The 22,563-nt window shown below is 40.2% G+C and overlaps 1 protein-coding gene across 1 annotated transcript in view; it reads left to right on the top strand.

Moving 5' to 3' along the window:
• Positions 1-22,563, top strand: part of LOC145412164 (uncharacterized) — a 446,682-nt gene that overhangs the window by 373,480 nt on the left and 50,639 nt on the right. The window contains exon 20 of the mRNA XM_080282099.1: positions 1,824-1,931. Within this exon, the coding sequence (XP_080138225.1) occupies positions 1,824-1,931 (108 nt within the window). The remainder of the gene's footprint in view (positions 1-1,823; positions 1,932-22,563) is intronic.

Raw genomic sequence — 22,563 nt, 5'->3', positions numbered from 1 at the left:
TCAGTTGTATGCCATATTTCTAGATATACAACGTGGAACAGAGTATGCTTAACTCTGTGTAATTCTCTGTTAATGTGATGACATTTGTTACCAAAACAGATTATCTATTCTACTCATTGTTGAGGGATGGTGATATGGCTTAATCGAGGTCTCCTTTGATGAACAAACACACATAACTTACGCAAGTCATTTAGGTTACCACTTTCTGCCATTCTCCTGATCCACTTCATCACAGTATTGGTTGATAGGCCCACCTCATGTGCGATAGCCCATATCGACCAACCGCTATCACGAAGAGTGATAAAACTGGCTTTGAGGGCCAACCTCTCGTCTCTCCGGTTCATGGCTGATGTAGTATCTGATAACCTACAAAGTAGTGGGTGACCACAACACCTCGGATGAACACACACACACACACACACACACACACACACACACGAAAGAACAAGTGAACAGCTTCTGAACCACACCCGCGCGCAGCGGTAACTTTGCAGGGGCCGACCGGAAATGATCCGAAACCTTGTCTCCTCCACGCCAGATAGGTTAAATGCAGTCATTGAGAAAGAGGGAGGCTGGATGAAATATTAGATACCAATACTCTGATGCTCTAAAAGGTGTGACATTTAAGTAATGCATTTACTTATTTATATATACCCACACTGGAGTAAAAAGAATACAACTAATATAAATATAGATATATATATATAAAATGTGTCTGTGGTGTGAGGAATATGTTTTTTTTCTATTCATCCTTTTGTGGGAAATGTATGGGGGTTATTGCAGTCATGTTACCATTCCATTATGTATTTCTTTCGTGTTATTACATGAAATGAGAAATGGTTTCCTATTCCTGCAGTAAATATCTTTGCTTTGATTGTCGCAATTCCCCCGAATACCATTATTTGTTGTGCAAGCAGTAAATATCTTTGCTTTGATTGTCTCAATATCCCAGATTACCATTATTTGTTGTGCAAATATCACTGATAACAAGGTGGAACACCTGATACTTGTAACAAATATAGTATTGAAATGTTATTACGTGATCCACTCAGTGTGACAACTTAAAGGGACTCGGTCATACAACCATGATATTGTGAAATATCCATACATTCCTATAATGCATTTATTACTGCTAAATAACTAATAGGCAAACCCGCAGTAAGTAGAGGAATTTACTAATGCATTAATCTCACATCCGTAGCAAATTGTTGAGGAGGTGAATGATGGACAACAAACCACGTAACATATCTCTTCATCTTTGAAGCAATATGTAATCTATAGTAGGTGGAATTATTTCAGTAAAATTTATTCCGTGCTGTATTACCATATGTGCAATGATACTGTCCATCATTATTGTTCATATCCCACCCATCTCTTTTGTCATGATCTCTCGTTTATAAGAAACAGTTCCATTTTCAGTTTCAATGTGTTGGGAGGGCAGACTGACTCAACTACCTGTTGTTCAGTAAGAGTACAGCAAGCCAGACACCCTCCATCACAGGTGTCTCAGGGAATCATGAGCATGATTGTACACGATCATTAAATAATCACTTAAAATTATATGTTATTGTTTTAGACACCAAAAGTGTATAGAAGTGCAGCTAAATAGTTGCAGGCAGGTACATCCAAGTCTAAGAGCAAGTCCAAGCCAAATAAAGCCTTAGATAATGCCCAGAAAAATTCGTATAATTTTGCCTTGAAAAATTCGGAGTATTGGGATATTCGGATTATTGGTGGTAGGATTGGAGGACTTTTACTATATATATATATATATATATATATATATGTATATATACAGTACTGTATGTTTTTTTATTCAACAGCTTTGCAAGTCAAGGTAATACTGCATCTTTTGGAGGTTTAGCTCAGCAGTCAGCAAATCAGCAACAAAGTGGCAGCCCCTTTGGATCTGGTGCCAATATGTTTGGAAGGTACGGTAACTGCTTTTGGAATTTGGTATTTCTTAATACAGTATTTCAGATCCATTTACTAAGAAACTGTTGTTTTTAAACATCATTAGAGACTTATGTTCTAATTTTCCTACATATATTTTAAGCCCACAGTGTCACCACTAACCACTGTGTTGCAGAAGGGCAACTTCTCAGTGGACCATTGAATAAGGCACTGGTTGTACATGGAACTCTGCCATTGCTGCAAACAGTGTTTCATATAAAATGAGCCACTGTACTTTCCCACCTTCCTAGATTGACCGAGTTGCAGCAAACAGTGTTTCATATAAAATGAGCCATTGCACTTTCCCACCTTCCTAGATTGACTGAGGTCTACATGTTTGCAGACAATATTAGGATTGCTAGGTCATTTTCCAGTGGTGCAGCATTTGGTGTGTACACCAAACACCACAGTTCCTTATATTCATGTTGATTTTCTTTATTTATACAGTTGTCTAAGAGTTACTCTTTTTTGAGAATACCGTTTTGTCCTTTGGAATTGATATTTTACCGTGGTAATGAGGATTTTTTTTTTTTTTTTTTTTTTTTTTTTTTTTTTTTTAAATACAGCTAGCTTGGCATTTCAGGCTTGATAACTCCTATCCCTGTTTTATTATTATTTCGTGCCTGTATAGAGTTTCCTAAGGCTAGTTTTAACTTGTAGGATGCATGTGCTTGGTATCATGTGGATGGGTTCAGTCCCACCCATTGTTAGATGTCAAAGCTGGGAATAGTGCCGCTATTAGTAGTGGCGCTACATAGCGCTGCTACTATTTTAATAGCGATGGTGGTAACGCCATTACTTTTTTTAACCAGTAGTGGAACTGAGAGCGCCGCTACTTTTTGGCTGTACCTACAGTATGCGTTACCGCGCTCCTCGCTACTCATGCGACGAATACAGGTCCAGAGTCGGTGGGTACATACAGATATGCCGACGGTTTGGTTGTATTTATTAATGACGAAAAATAATACTTTCTTCAATTCTGTCAGTTAATGATGTTTGCTCCACATTATATCAGTAGTTTATTGATTATTATTTATTAGTTATGCATAATAATTAGACAGGAATTTGCTGGTTAATTATCTATCTATCTATCCATCTATTGCCAGACGCCGCAATCCCTTACGGGGTGGCCACAAACAAATCTCCTCCATGTCGCCCTGTAACCCGCCATTTCACCGCCCTGCTCCCAACTCGCACCCCCCTCTCTCATATACCTCTCCACCCCATCCCTCCTTCTCATCCTTGGCCTCCTCCTCCTCCCTCTCCCCCCCTCCACCTCACTCACATACACTCTCCTCATCAGTCTCTCACCTTCCATCCTCTCCACATGGCCAAACCACCTCAGTGCATTCCTCCTAATGCTTCCTATCACATCCACATCCACACCACACTGCTCCTTTATATCCTCATTTGTCAGCCTATCTCTCCATGTGACTCCACAGGCTCCTCTTAAATAACTCATTTCCACTGCTCTCACTCTTGATTTGTGTCCTTCCAACTATGTCCAAGCTTCACTTCCATACGTTAGAGTTGTATCACAATACTGTCATGTAGTAACTTTTTCACTTCCATGCTTACTTCCTTGTTTCTTATCACTGCTTTCAAGGAACCAGCAACCTTTCTTCCTTGTTGTACCCTTTCAAGCACTTCATCCTCCAAACTTCCATCCTTACTCATCACACTACCCAAGTACTTAAACGTACTCACTGTTTCCATTTCCTCACCATCCAACCTCGCTGTACATTCACTGACTTCACCTCTCTCAAAGACCATCACTTTACTCTTCCCTACATTCACCTTTAGATTCCGTTTCTTACACACTCTCCCAAACTCATCCACCAAGCCTTGCAGCTCCCCTTCGTCTTCATTCAACAACACAGTATCATCTGCAAACAAAGGTACAGGGAGTTTCCAAACACTACCCTCTCTCACCAGGGCCACTCCAACATCCACTGCACCACCTTGTACCTCTTTTATTACCCCATCCATGTACAGATTGAACAACCATGGAGACATGACATCCCTGTTTTAATCCAATCTTCAAAGCAAAAAATTCACTCAGTTCACCATCCACATGCACTGCAGCCTTAGCACCATCATACATACTCTTCACAGCATTCAACAACTGCCCATCCACTCCATAAATTCTTAATACTTTCCACAATCCTTGTCTATCCACTCTGTCATATGCTTTCTCCAGATCCATGAAAGCCGCATACAACTTCTCTCCCTTCTCTAGAAACTTTTCCACTAAAGATCTAAGAATGAATATCTGATCCACATAACCTCTCCCCTTCCTAAAGCCTCCCTGTTCTTCTCCAACTAATTCCTCTGTTCTTTCCTTAACTCTGTCAGTAAGTATCCTACCATACACTTTTCCTGTTACACTAAGAAGACAAATGGCCCTATGATTACCACACACTTCTTTTTCCCCTTTTCCCTCGTCTATCTATCTATCTATTGCCAGACGCCTCAATCCCGTTTGGGGTGGCCAAAACAAATCGCCTCCAAGTCGCCCTGTCCCCCGCCATTTCACTGCCCCGCTCCCAACTCACACCTCCCTCTCTCATATACCTCTCCACCCCATCCCTCCATCTCATCCTCGGTCTCCCCCTCCCTCTTCCCCCCTCCACCTCACTCACATACACTCTCTTCGTCAGTCTTTCACCCTCCATCCTCTCCACATGGCCAAACCACCTCAGTGTGTTCCTCATAACGCTTCCTATGACATCCACATCCACACCACAACTCTCCTTTATATCCTCATTCGTCAGCCTGTCTCTCCATGTGACTCCACAGGCTCCTCTTAAATAACTCATTTCCACTGCTCTCACTCTTGACTTGTGTCCTTCCAACAAAGTCCAAGCTTCACTTCCATACGTTAGAGTTGGTATCACAATACCGTCATGTAGTAGCTTTTTCACTTCCATCCTCACTTCCCTGTTTCTTATAACTGCTTTCAAAGAACCAGCAACCTTTCTTCCCTGCTGTACCCTTTCAAGCACTTCACCCTCCAAACCTCCATCCTTACTCATCACACTATACAAGTACTTAAATGTACTCACATTTTCCAATTCCTCACTATCCAACCTCGCTGTACATTCACTGACTTCACGTCTCTCAAAGACCATCACTTTACTCTTCCCTACATTCACCTTTAGATTCCGTTTCTTACACACTTTCCCAAACTCATCCACCAAGCCTTGCAGCTCCCCTTCGTCTTCACTCAACAACACAGTATCATCTGCAAACAACAGTACGGGGAGTTTCCAAACATTATCCTCTCTCACCAGGGCCACTCCAACATCCACTACCCTACCTTGTACCTCTTTTATTACCCCATCCATGTACAGATTGAACAACCATGGCGACATGACACATCCCTGTTTCAATCCAACTTTCAAAGAGAAAAATTCACTTAGTTCACCATCCACACGCACTGCAGCCTTCGCACCATCGTACATACTCTTCACAGCATTCAACAACTTCCCATCTACTCCATGTATTCTTAATACTTTCCATAATCCTTGTCTATCCACCCTGTCATATGCTTTCTCCAAATCCATGAAAGCCGCATACTACTTCTTTCCCTTCTCTAGAAACTTTTCCACTAAAGATCTAAGAATGAATATCTAATCTACACAACCTCTTCCCTTCCTAAAGCCTCCCTGTTCTTCTCCAACTAATTTCTCTGTTCTTTCTCTAATTCTGTCAATAAGTATCCTACCATACACTTTTCCTATTATACTAAGAAGACAAATGTACAAGGGAATAATTATACCTGACTTCCAATCCTCTGGGACTCTACCTTCCTCCCAAGCCAATCTGCATATCTTCCACATCCATTCTACTACTATCTCTCCCCCATGCTTCACCATTTCACCACACACGCCATCAATTCTTGGAGCTTTCCCCAATTTAACTTTCTTCATTGCTTCCACAACTTCTGTCCTATTGATTTCTTCCTGTCTTCTCACCTCCCTCCTTCCCCCAGCCACTTATACTCGCATTCCTTCCATCCTCTGTGTTTAACAATTCCTCAAAATGTTCTCTCCACCTGTTCACTTTTTCTCCCTTCTCGACTAGTAATCTACCATGTTTATCTTTCACTCCCCTGCTAATTTCACTGCCACCCTGTCTTACTCTCTTCACCTCTTTCCAGAACATTTTCTTACAGTTCCTCCACTTTATACTCAAATTCCTTCCAAATTCCTCATCCACTCTCTTCTTACTCTCTCTTACTAATCTTTTCACCTCTCTCTTCCTTTCTACATATAACTCTCTCTTCTGCCTCTAAACTTCTTCCACGCCCCTATTTCTCATCCATTCATTGTATGCTTTCTTCTTTTGTGCTACTGCCTGCCTTACCTCGTTATTCCACCACGCTGTTCCTTGCACCCCCCTTCGTCTTCTCTTGTCTCCACACACCACATCACATGCTGCACATATTTCTTCTGTGAATATCCTGCACACACCTCCTACATCCCCCATCTGCTCCAATTCATATTTACCCAATCATTCCACTACTTCTCTCTTATATTCTGCAATTTTCTCATCATCTTGTAAGCTTTCCACTCTCCTTGCAACTACTCATTCTTCCCATCCTTCCCTTCTTCTATTTCTCCATCTTACTTGGATCTTGATACTGGCCACCACCAAGTAGTTGTCAGAAAGTCCACTCGCCCAACCTCTGTAAGCTAATTATCAATCATTTAAATTAAGAAAAGATAAGTAAAAATGTTAGCTAGATGTGGGCAACACACACACACACACACACACACACACACACACACACACACACACACACACACACACACCGCTCGCTGGTGCAGTTGTAACGCTGTCGCTTGCCAACTGGTGGACGGGAGTTCGTGCCTCGCTCAGGTTGCGAAAAGTTTCACTGGCGAAGTGGGTGGTTACTGTCCCCCTAGAGCAAGGGGACAGGTGTGTGCGTGTGTGAAGGTCACAGCCTTGCCCTTAGATCGGACTATATGAGCTCTCAGCTCCCTTCCGGGAGGGTAAAAGCTGACGATCGCGACCATCAAAGTGATCCTGACCGACCCGGTGAATTACACACACACACAGGTGAATGAAGCTGTGCAGAGCTACAAAAATGATGTAGGAACCACGTATGCTGAAATGGTGAAAGTAAAGAAAGACTTAGAAACAAGGGTGGAGGAAAAAAGCATTAAAAAGGAAGTGAAAAGAATAATCCAAAACAATCCAAAGTTAGTCAGAGATTCAGTAGAGATAAATAAATCAATAGTAATCACTGGTATAGAAGAGGAAGAAGTTAAAAACAAGATCACTAGAGACAAAAAGGAGATGGCAAATGTAATGAGCTTACTGAAAGAAGTATCAGAGGAAATCTGTAGTAAAGACATAGAGGAACAGAAAAAGGTTAGGGAAATACGAGAAAAGCAAGACAAGACCTCTAAAGGTGACTTTCCAGAGTGTAAACACTGTGGAAGAGATACTAAAAAATGCAAAGAATCTTATGGAAAAAGAGGAGTTCAAAAATGTATGGATAAAAAGATGCCTAACACAAGAGGAACTGGAATTACTGAAAGAGAAAAGGGAGGAAGCAAAAACAAAAAATGAGGGAAGATCAGAAGAGGAGAAGAAGAAATTTTTTTACAAAGTAATAGGATTGCAGGTACGAAAGTGGTACACAAACAGGATGGAAGAAAAAGGAGGAAGGTAGTAGAACCATGTCATGACAAGTATATAAACAAGATGATAAAGTTGATGTACTCAAATGTGGATGGAATGGTATCTAAATTACTAGAGATGAATGATTATGTCATTGAAAATGAACCACAAATAATATGCCTAACTGAGACAAAATTAACACCAAGGATATCCAATGACATACTAAACTTAGAGGAATACAATATATGGAGAAGAGACAGAAATTTAAAAAAAGGAGGAGGAATTATAATATTAACTAAGAAAAATCTAAGAGTCAAGGAAATAAACCTAGATATACCATCACAAGTAGAGCTGATTGCAGTAGAGATCGACACATCTGAAGGTAAAGTAATTGTAGCCAATTTGTACATGCCACCCAGATCAAACACATGGGAAAGAGACGAATATGAGGACCTGGCAGAGAGTACAATTCAGAGTATGAGATCATTGCTACATAAAATGGAAGAGAAATCGGAAAGAATTATACTAACTGGGGACTTCAATACAATTATGAATTGGAATACTCTAGATATAAATAGCCAAGAAAGCTGTTGAGACCAAAAGCTCCTGGATCTCATACAAGAGTTTTTCTTAACGAAACATGTGAGGGAAACCACCAGAAAAAGAGGACTTGATGTACCTTCAGTGCTAGATCTAATATTTACTACGCAAGAAAATGACATTGACAGTTTTATATATCACCCTCCACTCGGCAAAAGCGATCTTGGAGTACTAAATTATAACTTCAGGATAGCATATGACATAGTAAACAGCAATGACAGTTACAAAAAGAGCCTAAACTATAAAAAGGGAAATTATCAAGACCTAAAGAAGTATTTCTTAGAAGTTGATTGGGAAAATAAGCTTAGAGGACAAGATTTAAATGCTGCATATAAAAAATTTTGTGAATTTTATGAAATAGGAGTCCAGAAGTACATCCCACAGCACAAAGAAGCAGATAAGAAAATACAGAAATGGTTCAATACAGAATGTAAAAAATCAAAAGAAAGAAGAGATTTGTTGTGAAATAGATACAGAAGACACAATAGTGAAAGGGCGTATAATAATTACAAACAGGCAAGAAACGACTATACAAGAATAAGGAGGGAAGCCCAAAAACAGTTTGAGGAGGATATAATAAATAAAAGTAGTGATCAACCAAAGCTGTTTTACAGCTATATCAGAAGGAAAACCAAAGTAAAAGATATAATACAATCCATTACGGACGAGGGAATTACTTATACACAAGAGAAAGATACTTGTGAAGCACTAAATAAGAATTTCCAATTAGTCTTTACAGAAGAAAAAAATTTTGAGAGGGACTATGTGGAACACGCATGTCCACACATACTACCAGATATACAAATAGCAGAAAAATTAATACAGGAGGAGTTAAGTAGATTAGACAGAGGAAAAGCAAGTGGTCCTGATGAAATTTCATGTTGGGTATTACGAGAATGTGCAAAGGAGTTAAGTAAACCATTATTTTTAATTTTCAAGAAATCCTTGAGTCAAGGTAAACTACCTGATATTTGGAAAAAAGCAAATATAGTCCCCTTATTCAAGAAAAGAAATAGACAAAATCCTCTCAACTACCGACCAGTATCACTGACCAGTGTTGTAAGTATGGTATTAGAAAAACTTATAAGAAAAGCCTGGGTAAATCATCTAGAAGAACACAGTATGATAACAGAAAGACAGTTTGGTTTCAGAAAAGGAAAATCATGTGTTACTAATCTGTTGAGCTACTATGACAGAGTAACAAACACAATACAGGAAAGGGAAGGATGGGTGGACAGTATCTATTTAGATTTGAAGAAAGCTATTGACACAGTACCACACCAAAGACTTTTATGGAAACTGTACCATCAAGGAGGAATTCGAGGCAAACTGTTTTGTTGGATGCAAGACTTTCTCATAAAAAGAGAAATGAGAACAGTACTAAGAGGAAACTACTCATCATGGAAAGAAGTGACTAATGGAGTACCACAGGGTTCGGTGCTGGCACCAATCATGTTTTTAGTATATATAAATGATATAAATAGTAACACTGGAAATTTTTTATTTATTTATTTTTTTTTTTAATGCGAGGAAGAAGGAACCAAAGGCCATGAGCCCGCAGTAACAGTTCTCTCCAAGAGAAAAACAAAATACAATAGAGAGCCAAATTCAAGATCCGATCATTTTGAGATGCCTGGACACACTGCGTTTGAAAGACTGGAGATCATAGGCAGCAGGAAATACAGATAGAGGGAGACAGTTCCAGAGCTGACCTGTTGCATAAATGAAAGACTGGGAGTAACGGTTAACTCTTGCATTAGAGAGTTGGACAGAAAAGGGATGAGAGTTTGCTGCCAGACGGGTGCTACGCGCCCGTCGTAGAGGTGAAGAATGCAAGCAGACAGTTCAGAGGAGCAGTGACCATTAAAGTAGCGATAGAAAAGAGATAAAGATGCAACAGTGCGGCGAAGAGACAGAGCTTGAAGGGAGTCAGTAAGAGGAGGAGAGTTAATGAGACGAAAAGCCTTTGACTCCACCCTATTGAGAAGAGCTGTATGTGGGGAGCTTCCCCACACATGAGAGTTGTACTCCACACAGAGGCGGATGAAACCCCTGTATAGAGTCAACAATTGTGCAGGGGTAAAGAAAGAGCGGAGTCGGCTTAGCACACCCAATCTCTTGGAAGCAGATTTTACAAGAGATGTAATATGATCTTTCCAAGATAAGTCCCGAGTAAATTAAACCCCAAGCATGTTCAAGGATGATGGAGGATTAAGCTGAATATTATTAAACATTAATGGGTATACGTGTGGAAGATTTTGTCGGGTTGATAGGTGTAAGAACTGAGTCTTAGATGCATTAAAGACAACCATATTATTTTTACCCCAGTCAGAGATACAAGCCAAGTCAGACATTAGGTGTGCCATAGCCTCATCCCTTGTTTCTTGAAGTAACTGTTGGGATGGGCGTTGTGGGAACCGAATGGAAAGGTGAAGGGTGGAGTCATCAGCGTATGAGTGGATAGGGTTAGATGTACAGCTTAGAAGATCATTGATGAATAAAAGGAAGAGAGTTGGTGATAGGACAGAGCCCTGAGGAACACCACTGTTGATAGATCTAGGAGAAGAACGATGGCCATCTACAACAGCGGCTATAGAACGACCAGAAAGGAAGCTAGCGATGAAGGCACAGATAGAAGGATAGAAACCGTAGGAGGGCAGTTTGGAAATTAAAGATTTATGCCAGACTCGATCGAAAGCCTTTGAGATGTCAAGTGCAATGGCAAAGCTTTCGCCAAAGTCCCGAAAGGAGGATGACCAGGAGTCTGAAAGGTAGGTGAGAAGATCGCCAGTGGAGCGTCCCTGACGGAACCCATACTGACGATCGGAAAGAAGGTTGTGATAGGAAAGATGCCTTAAAATTTTTCTATTAAGAATTGACTCGAAAACTTTTGAAATACAGGACGTTAAAGCAATTGGACGATAGTTGGAGGGTTGGGAGTGGTCACCCTTCTTTGGGACTGGCTGAATGAGAGCAAACTTCCAGCAAGAAAGAAAGGTACAAGTTGACAGACAAAGGCGAAAGAGTTTGCCTAGGCAGGGTGTAAGCACAGAAGCACAGTTCTTGAGAACAACAGGAGGGACCCCATCAGGCCCATATGCCTTGTTAGTACTGAGGCTAGTGGTGGCAGAAAATACATCAACTGAAGAAATTTTAATGTCAGCCATGAGGAAGTCAGAGGGGGGAAGAGATGGAGGAACAGCACCGGAATCGTCTAAGGTGGAATTGGAGGAGAAAGTCTGTGCGAAGAGATCTGCTTTATCAGTAGAAGAAATAGTTACAGAACCATCAGAGTAGAAAAGAGGAGGGAAGGATGATGAGGTAAAGTTGTTAGAAAGATTTTTGGCAAGGTGCCAGAAGGAGCGGGAAGAATTCGAGTTGGAGAGTTGAGAGCATTTAGTATGGATGAAATTATTTTTAGTAGAGCGAAGAACAGACTTAGCACGATTCCGGGCAGAAACGTAAAGATGATGTGATTCAGGGGTGGGTTGGCTCCGGTACCTTTTGTAGGCCTTCTCCTTGTTGTGGACAGCATTAGAACAAGCGTGATTAAACCAAGGCTTTCTTGCGTTAGTCAAGGGATATGAGAAAGGAATGTATGCTTCCATGCCCGAGAGAATAACCTCCATAATGCGCAAGGCACACTCAGATGGCTCACGGCCATGGAAGCAATAATCATTCCAGGGAAAATCAAAGAAGTACTGCCTGAGGGCCTCCCAGTTCGCAGCTCCAAAATGCCACAGACGACGTTTCCCTGGAGGGTCCACAGGCCGTACCGGAGTGATAGGACAGGTTAAGGTAATAAGGTTGTGATCGGAGGAGCCCAACGGAGAGAAAAGATTAACAGAATAAGCAGAAGGATTAGTTGTGAGGAAGAGGTCAAGTATGTTGGAGCTCTCTCCAAGGCGGTCAGGGATACGGGTAGGGTGCTGTACAAGCTGCTCTAGGTCATTAAGGATAGAAAAGATGTAGGCTTGTTCACCAGGTGGATCCGTGAAAGGAGAGGGGAGCCAAAGGTGGTGGTGAACATTGAAATCTCCAAGAATGGAGATTTCAGAGAAAGGAGAAATGGACAGAATGTGTTCCATCGTAGAAGTAAGATAGTCGAAGAATTTTTGATAGTCAGTAGAATTAGGGGATAAGTAAACAGCACAGATATATATAGTCAGAGAATGACAGGAAAGCCGAAGCCAGAGTGTGGAGAATACAGAAGAATCAAGTTCAGGAACACGAGAGCAAGATAAGTCGTTGCGTATGTATACACAACAGCCACCTTTGGCTTTGAAATGAGTATAGAGAAAGTAGGAGGATACAGAAAAGGATTTGCTGTCGGTTGCCTCAGACAGCTGAGTCTCCGTCAGAAAAAGAAGGTGAGGTTTAGAGGAGGAGAGGTGGTGCTCAACAGAGCGAAAGTTAGATGAAAGGCCGCGAATGTTGCAGAAATGAAGAAGAAGAGAGTCAGACAGTGGTTCCAGGCACCTCGAGTCGTCACCGGGGGAGGGGCAGATGGCGGGGGCATTTATGTTCCCCCCCCCTGGGGACTCCGAGGCTTGATTAAACGACGCCATTTTTGTTGAATTTTGAGTAGGAAGTGTAGTGTTTACTGTGCATGTAGTTTGGTGAAGATAGTTAGAGAAATTTGTACTGGAGAGCATGCTGGCCTACTCTCTGTGTAACTGAGACACTGAAAAAGTTCAGCAAAGGGGGATGGTCAGGAACTAGTCCTGAGGGCTGATGAAACGGGAGCTCCAGCACTCCCTGTCATCAGCTTTCCATCCACCTCGGGAGTACTGCCCTGCTCGACTGGTGCTACCTGAATATGTTTGCAGATGATGCAAAAATACAAAGAAGAATTACTAGCACAGACTCTTGTAGGGAGCTACAAGAAGAATTAAATAAACTTCATGAATGGACTAGTACATGGCAAATGGAATTCAATGTGGACAAGTGTCATGTAATCAAGTTTGGTAAAAGTGGAAAAAGACCTGATTGGGATTATAAGTTAGGAAATAAAACCCTATACACATCAGAAAGAGAGAAAGACCTAGGTGTGATTATCAATAACAGACTATCTCCAACTGACCACATCAGCGAGAAGGTACGGAATATGTATACACTGCTTGCAAATATGAGAATAGCATTCACATACATAAATGAAGACATGCTAAGAAGGATAATAACATCATTCATTACACCAACCCTGGAATATGCATCAGTAGTCTGGAGTCCTCATCTCAAAAAGCATATAGACAAGATTGAAAAAGTTCAAAGGGCCGCTACAAGATGGATACCAAGCTTAAGGGACCTAAGCTACGAAGAAAGACTAAATAGACTGAATCTACCAACACTACAGGAGAGAAGGAAAAGAGGTGACATGATAATGCTATATAGGTGCATATCAGGAAAGGAGAAAATAGACATAAATGATTACTTAACATATGGAGAAGCATCAGCAAGAGGACACTGCAAAAAACTGCATAAGGAGAGGTGATAAAGACGTAAGGAAATTCAGTTTCCCAAACAGAGCAATTGATCAATGGAATGCACTACCGAATGAAATAGTGTGTGCCAAAACAATTCACAAATTTAAGGATATGTACGATAAATATGGTTTAAGACACGGGACAGTACGAGCTTGACTCATTCCTGTAAAGATACAGTTAGATAAGATCAGTTAGGTAAGAACACATATACACACACACACACATCGCAAGAGACAAAAAGGAGATGGGAAATGTAATGAGCTTATTGAAGAAGTATCAGAGGAAATCTGTAGTATAGACATAGAGGAACACAAAAGTTTAGGGAAATACAAGAAAAGCAAGTCAAGACCTCTAAAGGTAACTTTCCAGAGTGTAAACACCATGGAGGAGATACTAAAAAATGCAAAGAATCTTATGGAAAAAGAGGAGTTCAAAAATGTATGGATAAAAAGATGCCTAACACAAGAGGAACTGGAATTACTGCAAGAGAAGAGGAAGGAAGCAAAAACAAAAAATGAGGGAAGATCAGAAGAGGAGAAGAACACATTTTTTTACAAAGTAATAGAATTGCCGGTACGAAAGTGGTACATAAACAGGAGGGAATAAAAAGGAGGAAGGTAGTAGAACCAAGTCATGACAAGTTTATAAACAAGATGATAAAGTTGATGTACTCAAATGTGGATGGAATGGTATCTAAATTATTAGAGATGAATGATTATGTCAGAGAAAATGAACCACATATAATATGCCTAACTGAAACAAAATTAACACCAAGGATGTCAAATGACATACTAAATTTAGAGGAATATAATATATGAAGAAGCGATAGAAACTTAAAAAAAGGAGGAGGAATTATAATATTAACTAAGAAAAATCTAAAAGTCAGTGAAATAAAACTAGATATAACCTCACATGTAGAGCTGATTGCAGTAGAGATCAACACATCTGAAGGGAAAGTAATTGTAGCCAATTTGTACATGCCACCCAGATCAAACACATGGAAAAGAGATGAATGTGAGGACCTGGCAGAGAGTACAATTCAGAGTTTAAGAGCATTACTACATAAAATAGAAGAGAAATCAGAAAGAATTATATTAACTGGAGATTTTAATACAAATATAAATTGGAATACTCTAGATATAATAAGCCAAGAAAGCTGTTGGGACCAGAAGCTCCTGGATCTCGTACAAGAGTTTTTCCTAACGCAACATGTGAGGGAAACCACTAGGAAAAGAGGAGTCGATGTATCTTCAATGCTAGATCTCATATTTACTAGGCAAGAAAATGATATTGACAGTTTAATATATCACCCTCCACTCGGCAAAAGCGACCATGCAGTACTAAATTGCAACTTCAGGATAGCATATGACATTGTTAACAGCAATGACAGTTACAAAAAAGCCTAAACTATAAAAAGGGAAATTATCATAATCTAAAGAAGTATTTCTTAGAAGTTGATTGGGAAAATGAGCTTAGAGGACAAGATTTAAATGCTGTATATAAGAAATTCTGTGAATTTTATGAAATAGGAGTCCAGAAGTACATCCCACAGCACAAAGAAGCAGATAAGAAAATACAGAAATGGTTCAATACAGAATGTAAAAAATCAAAAGAAACAAGATATTTGTTGTGGCATAGATACAGAAGACACAATAGTGAAAGGGCATATAATAATTACAAACAGGCAAGAAACGATTATACAAGAATAAGGAGGGAAGCCCAAAAACAGTTTGAGGAGGATATAATAAATAAAAGTAGTGATCAGCCGAAGCTATTTTACAGCTACATCAGAAGCAAAACCAAAGTAAAAGATATAATACAATCCATTACGGACGAGGGAATCACCTATACACAAGAGAAAGATATTTGTGAAGCATTAAATAAGAATTTCCAATCAGTTTTTACAGAAGAAAAAATTTTTGAGAGGGACTATGTGGAACATGCATGTCCACACATACTACCAGATATACAAATATCAGAAAAAGTAATACAAGAGCAGTTAAGTAAATTAGACAGAGCAAATGGTCCTGATGAAATTTCATGTTGGGTGCTACAAGAATGTGCAAAGGAGTTAAGTAAACCATTATTTTTAATTTTCAAGAAATCCTTGAGTCAAGGTAAACTACCTGATATTTGGAAGAAAGCAAATATTGTCCGCTTATTCAAGAAAGGGAATAGACAAAATCCACTCAACTACCGACCAGTATCACTGACCAGTGTTGTAAGCAAGGTATTAGAAAAGCTTATAAGAAAAGCTTGGGTAAATCATTTAGAACACAGTATGATAACAGTAAGACAGTTTGGTTTCAGAAAAGGAAAATCATTTGTTACTAATCTGTTGAGCTACTATGATGGAGTAACAGACACAATACAGGAAAGAGAAGGATGGGTGGACAGTATCTATTTAGATTTGAAGAAAGCATTTGACACAGTACCACACCAAAGACTTTTATGGAAACTGTAACATCAAGGAGGAATTCGAGGCAAACTGTTTTGTTGGATGCAAGATTTTCTCATAAAAAGAGAAATGAGAACAGTACTAAGGGGAAACTACTCATCATGGAAAGAAGTGACTAGTGGAGTACCACAGGGCCCAGTGCTGGCACCAATCATGTTTTTAGTGTATATAAATGATATAAAGAGTAACACTGGATATGAAAGCTATCTAAATATGTTTGCAGATGATGCAAAAATACGAAGGAGAATTACTAACACAGACTTTTGTAAAGAGCTACAAGAAGAATTAAGTAAACTTCATGAATGGAGTTATACATGGCAAATGGAATTCAATGTGGACAAGTGTCATGTAATCAAGTTTGGTAAAAGTGGAAAAAGACCTGATTGGGATTATACGTTAGGAAATAAAACCCTACACACATCAGAAAGAGAGAAGGACCTAGGTGTGATTATCAATAGCAGACTATCTCCGGCTGACCACGTCAGTGAGAAGGTACGGAACAAGTATACACTGCTTGCAAATATGAGAATAGCATTCACATACATAAATGAAGACATGCTAAGAAGGATAATAACATCATTCATCAGACCAACCCTGGAGTATGCATCAGTAGTCTGGAGTCCTCATCTCAAAAAACACATAGACAAGATTGAAAAAGTTCATAGGGCCGCTACAAGATGGATACCAAGCTTAAGGGATCTAAGCTACGAAGAAAGACTAAATATACTGAATCTACCAACACTACAGGAGAGAAGGAAAAGAGGTGATATGATAATGCTATATAAATTCATATCAGGAAAGGAGAAAATAGACATAAATGATTACTTAACATATTGGGAAGCATCAGCAAGAGGACACTGCAAAAAACTGCATAAGAAGAGAGGTGATGAAGACGTGAGGAAATTCAGTTTCCCAAACAGAGCAATTGATCAGTGGAATGCACTACCGAATGAAATAGTGTGTGCTAAAACAATTCACAAATTTAAGGATATGTACGATAAATATGGTTTAAGACACGGGACAGTACGAGCTTGACTCATTCCTGTAAAGATACAATTAGGTAAGAACATCTCTAACTATCCCCATCTCTAATTCCTGCTGTCTCCCCTACTCTGTCTTGCAGACTAATTCTTATACTCACTACGTTATTATGGCGTAACAGTATGTTACTTTCAGTTTAAAGTAATGGAAAAAAATATTGATATTGTATAAATAGCCTTTAAAAGAAAGCCCCAGTTCATTTTTACTTTCGTTTTTGTACATATCTTAAGTAGGTATCATTGAAAATATAATAAATCTATATAATATGTATCAGTGATAGGCCACATTTTCTTGCCTTTTATTTACGTGTTACATTCTGTAGGTATACTAGGTAACAGTGTAAAAGAACATTTGCTAAATTATACAGTAAATAGCTTTTCCCTGTACCATTGGCTCTACAGTAAGCTTCATTAAAGTGACACCGACATATATATGATTCCCCCCCCCCCCCAATATAAGTATATACTGACATTACTGGTACACAACATAACCACTCAAACTGAATAATATTATCGAAAATACTATATAGTGTATTGCTATATCACAGATTTTTTACAAATCTTTCCTTCGTCTACCTTTTTCTTATCCAAAGTAGCGGGAGCGGGAGCGCCACTACATTTTATATCAAGTAGCGAAACCAGTAACGCCGCTACTTTTTCGAGCTAGTAACGGGAATGGGAGCGCCACTACTTTTTACTAGTAGCATTCCCAGCATTGGTAGGTGTTTAAGAAGGTGGAATGGTACGTCCTTATATGTTTTATCATGTTCGCACTGAGATTCTGTTTGTGCGTATAAACTGTCACTCACAAGACATTTTGTTGCTCCAGCGGAGATGTTCACATAAACATTGTCTAATACCTTTCACACACATATACCAGTGTACAGAGCGCTGGGTAGTGATGGGGCACTTCTTCAGCTACAGTGTGTGGTGCTCCTCAGCTCATCATATCATTTGGCCTTCCAGACCCATAAAACTTAGTTTTAATTTCAGCATGTATAGTAAAACTGTGATATCCTCTCTCTCTCTCTCTCTCTCTCTCTCTCTCAGTTCATCTTTGCATGCCAGGAACAGTTTATGTGACTTATGGTGTTCTCAGAGATTTATGTATGTATGCAATTAGTTTTTACACTTGAGAGTAAATGAAAGGATTTCAGCGTTGTATTGTTTGCTAACTCATAATTACAGTTATACTAGTGTATGCTCTGCAGATTGTCTTGAATGATGAGGCAAAAGATAGATTCTAGGATGATTTGATATGTACGGTTGGTGATATGGGGGATGATTAGATTGTAGTTTTAGCTGGGGATTTATATGGTCATACATGTGAAGCAGCTCATGGATGTGAAGGATATGCTACGAAAAATGAGGAAGGAGAAAGGATATTTGAGTCTGGAGAGGCAGTGAACATGATTGTGTGCAACATGCATTTAAGGAAGGGAGAGAATAAGCTGATTACATAGGAGGCTAGGGGTAATAGTAACTATACTCAGTTTTTTTAATTAAGGCGAAGATGCACTTGACAGATTGGTGATGATTGGCTGAATGCAACATGTCCGAATAACATTATTGTATTTGGGTTTCAGTTCACATCACCAGTAATTATTTTAAATACAACGGTTATATGGACAAATCTTTCCTTCGTCACCAATCTGTCAAGTGCATCTTCGCCTTGATAAAAAAAACTGAGTATAGACTGTCACTTCCTGGCTTGAAGGGCTTATTGGAAGTTGGTGAAGGGCATTAAAGTTATAGGGGGCAAAGGGTATGTGCAGCACGACACATTACTGATATGTGGCATTACTGAAGGAGTGGGTGGAGAAGAGGACCTAAGCACCCAGGAGGACAATAGGGAAGTTGAAAAACTAAGCAGTAAGGAATGCCTTCCACAGCAAAAACAAGTAGAATGGTGACCAAACAGGGAGCTGTAAACAGAAGTGTTAAGTAGCAGTACGGAACTCTTCAGCATTAACAATCTCTTGAGAGATACTGATTCAGCATGTGGATGGACAAGGGGCCCCTCCAAGACAAGGTAACATGGTGGTGGGATGAGGGTGTATAAGCCACAGTTAACCCATTAGCTCCCAGAGTTCCCATGCGAGGGATTTTGCTGGAAGGGTGCTAGGCATACTGCCCTTCGCCTATCAGCTCATAGTTGTGAAGCTCATAGGTCCCTACGCCGGGGTTCCCTTCTTTATTAAATTTTGATAATGCCCATTTCCGTCCTATACTGAGGACACTGAGCACTAATTGGTTGAAGAACCTGGTAGATTTGCCAGTGTTTAACCCATTACCTCCCAGAGTTCCTGTGCGAACGATTATGCTGGTACAGTGCTAGGCTTACTGCCCTCTGCCTATTGGCTCATGTCACGAAGCTCATAGGTCCCTACCCCGAGGTTCCTCTCTTTATTAAATTTTGAAAATGCCCAGTTCCATCCTGTATTGAGGACACTGGGTGCTAATGGGTTAGGAAGAAAAGAAGAATTTTCTGTGAATGGATAAGGGGGTAGTAACAGAGAGGAATATGTGATTATCATGTGCTGGGCCAGAAAGGAGGTATACAGGGCAAAATCTGAGTCTCAGACACTTTGCTAAGCTAACCTAAACACAGTAGTGCTGAAAGGATTAATGTAGAATTTATGGTGGCAGATCAGATGAAGAGAGAAAATGTGGACATCATAGGTGAGCAGAGTGTGTGGAATGATGAAGGAAAGGTAATTGTGGACAGTGAGGTTATTAAAAGCATGTGGAGAGAGAATTATAACCAGTTGCTGAGTGAGAAGTTTTACTGGAACACAGATGGGATGCAGTCAGTGGATCAGGTGTTTGGCTCTTGGCCTTTGATTGATGCCGCTTCTATGAGGTGGGCAACTGGCAGGATGCAGTTGGGGATGATAGTGGGAGTGCCTGGGTTGAGCACTGAAATGCAGAAGGCCCCAGAAGGTATAGGAATGGGTTTTGTAACTAATTTGATAGATTTAATCATATACCAGATATGAGTGTGGTGTCTCATATGACTGGATGAAGAGTGTGATTGTAAATGTGACTAAGGGGAAGGGTGATGCCCTGGAAAGAGGAAATTGTAGAGGCATGAAACTTCTAGACCAGATAATGAAGGTAATGTAGAGAGTCCATGATTGTTCCAGACACCACAGATCAGGCCTGGCACATTTGTAGATGAGGAGTAACTGCGATGTCTATGGGGTGTCCTCTCGATGTTTGAGATAGCTGTCTTGGCGAGGAATCACTCTGTGTCGCATGTTGATATTTTCCCTTATTTCCCTCTCCTACATTATTTACTCATAGCACACTGATGTATTAGCATCTTCAGCACTGTGTATTAATTAATGATTTGGAGGTTAAATAAAGTCTGGTATAGCAAAATAAAGATTTCGTTGTTCAAACAGTATGGTACAGTTACGTACAAGTGGTTACACAGTATAAGTCTGAGTGTTAGTGGAGTACGTGTTTCTATCCCCACTCCCTGGCTATTACTGCCGGCTCAAAGCTCACAGTGGAGCATGGGAATGAAGCTGACTATGCAATGGAAGGTTCGATCCTTCTATGCCGATGTCTGTGAGTCAAGCCATGTGGTGCTATATTGCTATGTGAATCTTTAGATATTCTACAAGTAAGTCTGATATAAGTTATAATATATACATACATATACACTGCAGGTAGATAAGATAATAAGATAATGAGGAATATAGTTAATACTTTTATATGAAAGCAAAAATATGGATACAACTGGTACATGATGGTATAATTGGGGAAAGAGTAAAATATGATGCCATGCAGTTTCGTTGAATTTATGAAAGGCAGAGATGACCACTGATGTCATATTCATTGTCCGACAGCTTCTTGAAAAATTTTTAGGAAAGAGAGGGGAGCTGTACCGTGTTGTAGTTGATTTGGATAAGGCCTTTAATAGAGTCCCTTGGTAGGTGGTGATGCAGGCAGTGAGAAAGCTTGGAATTGAGGAGTGACTGATTATAGTGGTTATAGTATCATATGTGGGTGCTTGCACCCAAGTGAGAGTGAATGGAGAATTGAGTGATAAGTTTTCCATGAATGGTGGCATGCATCAGGAGTTAGTCTTGGGCTCCGTATTGTTTGTCATGGTGCTTGAAGTTCTCTCATATGACTGCAGAAATGGACTCTCATGAGTGATATATGCATATGAATTGCTGTTGATTGCAAAGAGTGAAAGGGAGGTGGAGGAAAGAGTTAGGAAGTGGAGAGATGGATTGGGGCACAAGAGTTTGAGAGCAAGTGAAAAATAAAACAAAAGTGATGATATCTAGGGCTGCTAGCTGCACTGTCAAAGCAGAGGGAGTGTGGCCATGTACAATTTGCCACAAGGGTGTGGGAAGTACAGTAACTTCATTTTGTGCAGTGTTTTTGATAAGTGGGAGCATAAAAGATGTACTTGTATTAGAGGTAGGCTGCAAAATAATGCTAATTTCATGCACCATGTACACACACTCAAAAAAGTATCGTTACACCTACTGCCCGATACAAACTGACACCACGAATGAAACGTTTGATACAACTGACACCTTCCTCCAACCCTACCGAGACAACTGGATTGTTCAGTGTGAAACTCATCGGACCCCCTTGTAATGGTACTTTTTGAGCGTGTGTACCTATTGAGAGGCATGAAAGGATTGATCTTGCTGGAGAGTCTCTTAAATGTGTGGAGGAGTTTTGTTGTTTTGGGGACATATAATGTGCTGGAGTTGAGGCCGGAGCTGGCATTGTGGCTAGGGTAAGGAGTGATTGGAAGAAGTTCGTTGACCTTGTTGCCATATGTGACATTGTCTTCCTCATGGCTGGCATTAAAATTTCTTCAATTGATGTATCTTCTGTCATCACTGGCCCCAGTACTAACAAGCATATGGGCCTGATGGGGTCCCTCCTATTGTCTTCAAGAACTGTGCATCTGTGCTTACACCCTGCCCAGGTAAACTCTTTTGCCTTTGTCTGTCAACTTGTTCCTCTCCTCCTTCCTGCTAAAAGTTTACTCTGTTCAGCTTGTCCCAAAGAAGGGTGACCATTCCCAGCCCTCTGTCTATCGCCCAGTTCCCTTAAATTCTTGTATTTCAAAAGTTTTGAGTCTGTTCTTAACAAAAAAGATTTTAAAGGACCTTTCCTATCACCACCTATCAAACCGTCAGTATGGGTTCCGCCAGGGACGCTTCACTGGAGATCTCACCTACCTTTCAGACTCCTGGTCTTCCTCGTTTTGAGACTGACAGAATCTTTGCCATTGCACTCGACATTTCAAAGGCTTTCAGTCGAGTCAGGCTTAAATCTTTAATTTCCAAGCTGCCCTATTATGATTTCTGTCCTTCGATCTGAGCCTTCATCTCTAGTT

The sequence above is a fragment of the Coenobita brevimanus genome, chromosome 92 (assembly GCF_032717465.1).
Source record: "Coenobita brevimanus isolate Jiangsu-jjx chromosome 92, ASM3271746v2, whole genome shotgun sequence".
NCBI classification, from domain to species: Eukaryota; Metazoa; Arthropoda; class Malacostraca; order Decapoda; family Coenobitidae; genus Coenobita; species Coenobita brevimanus.
The sequence above is the reverse complement of the archived record's forward strand: the minus strand, read 5'-3'. Positions and strand labels throughout refer to the sequence as shown.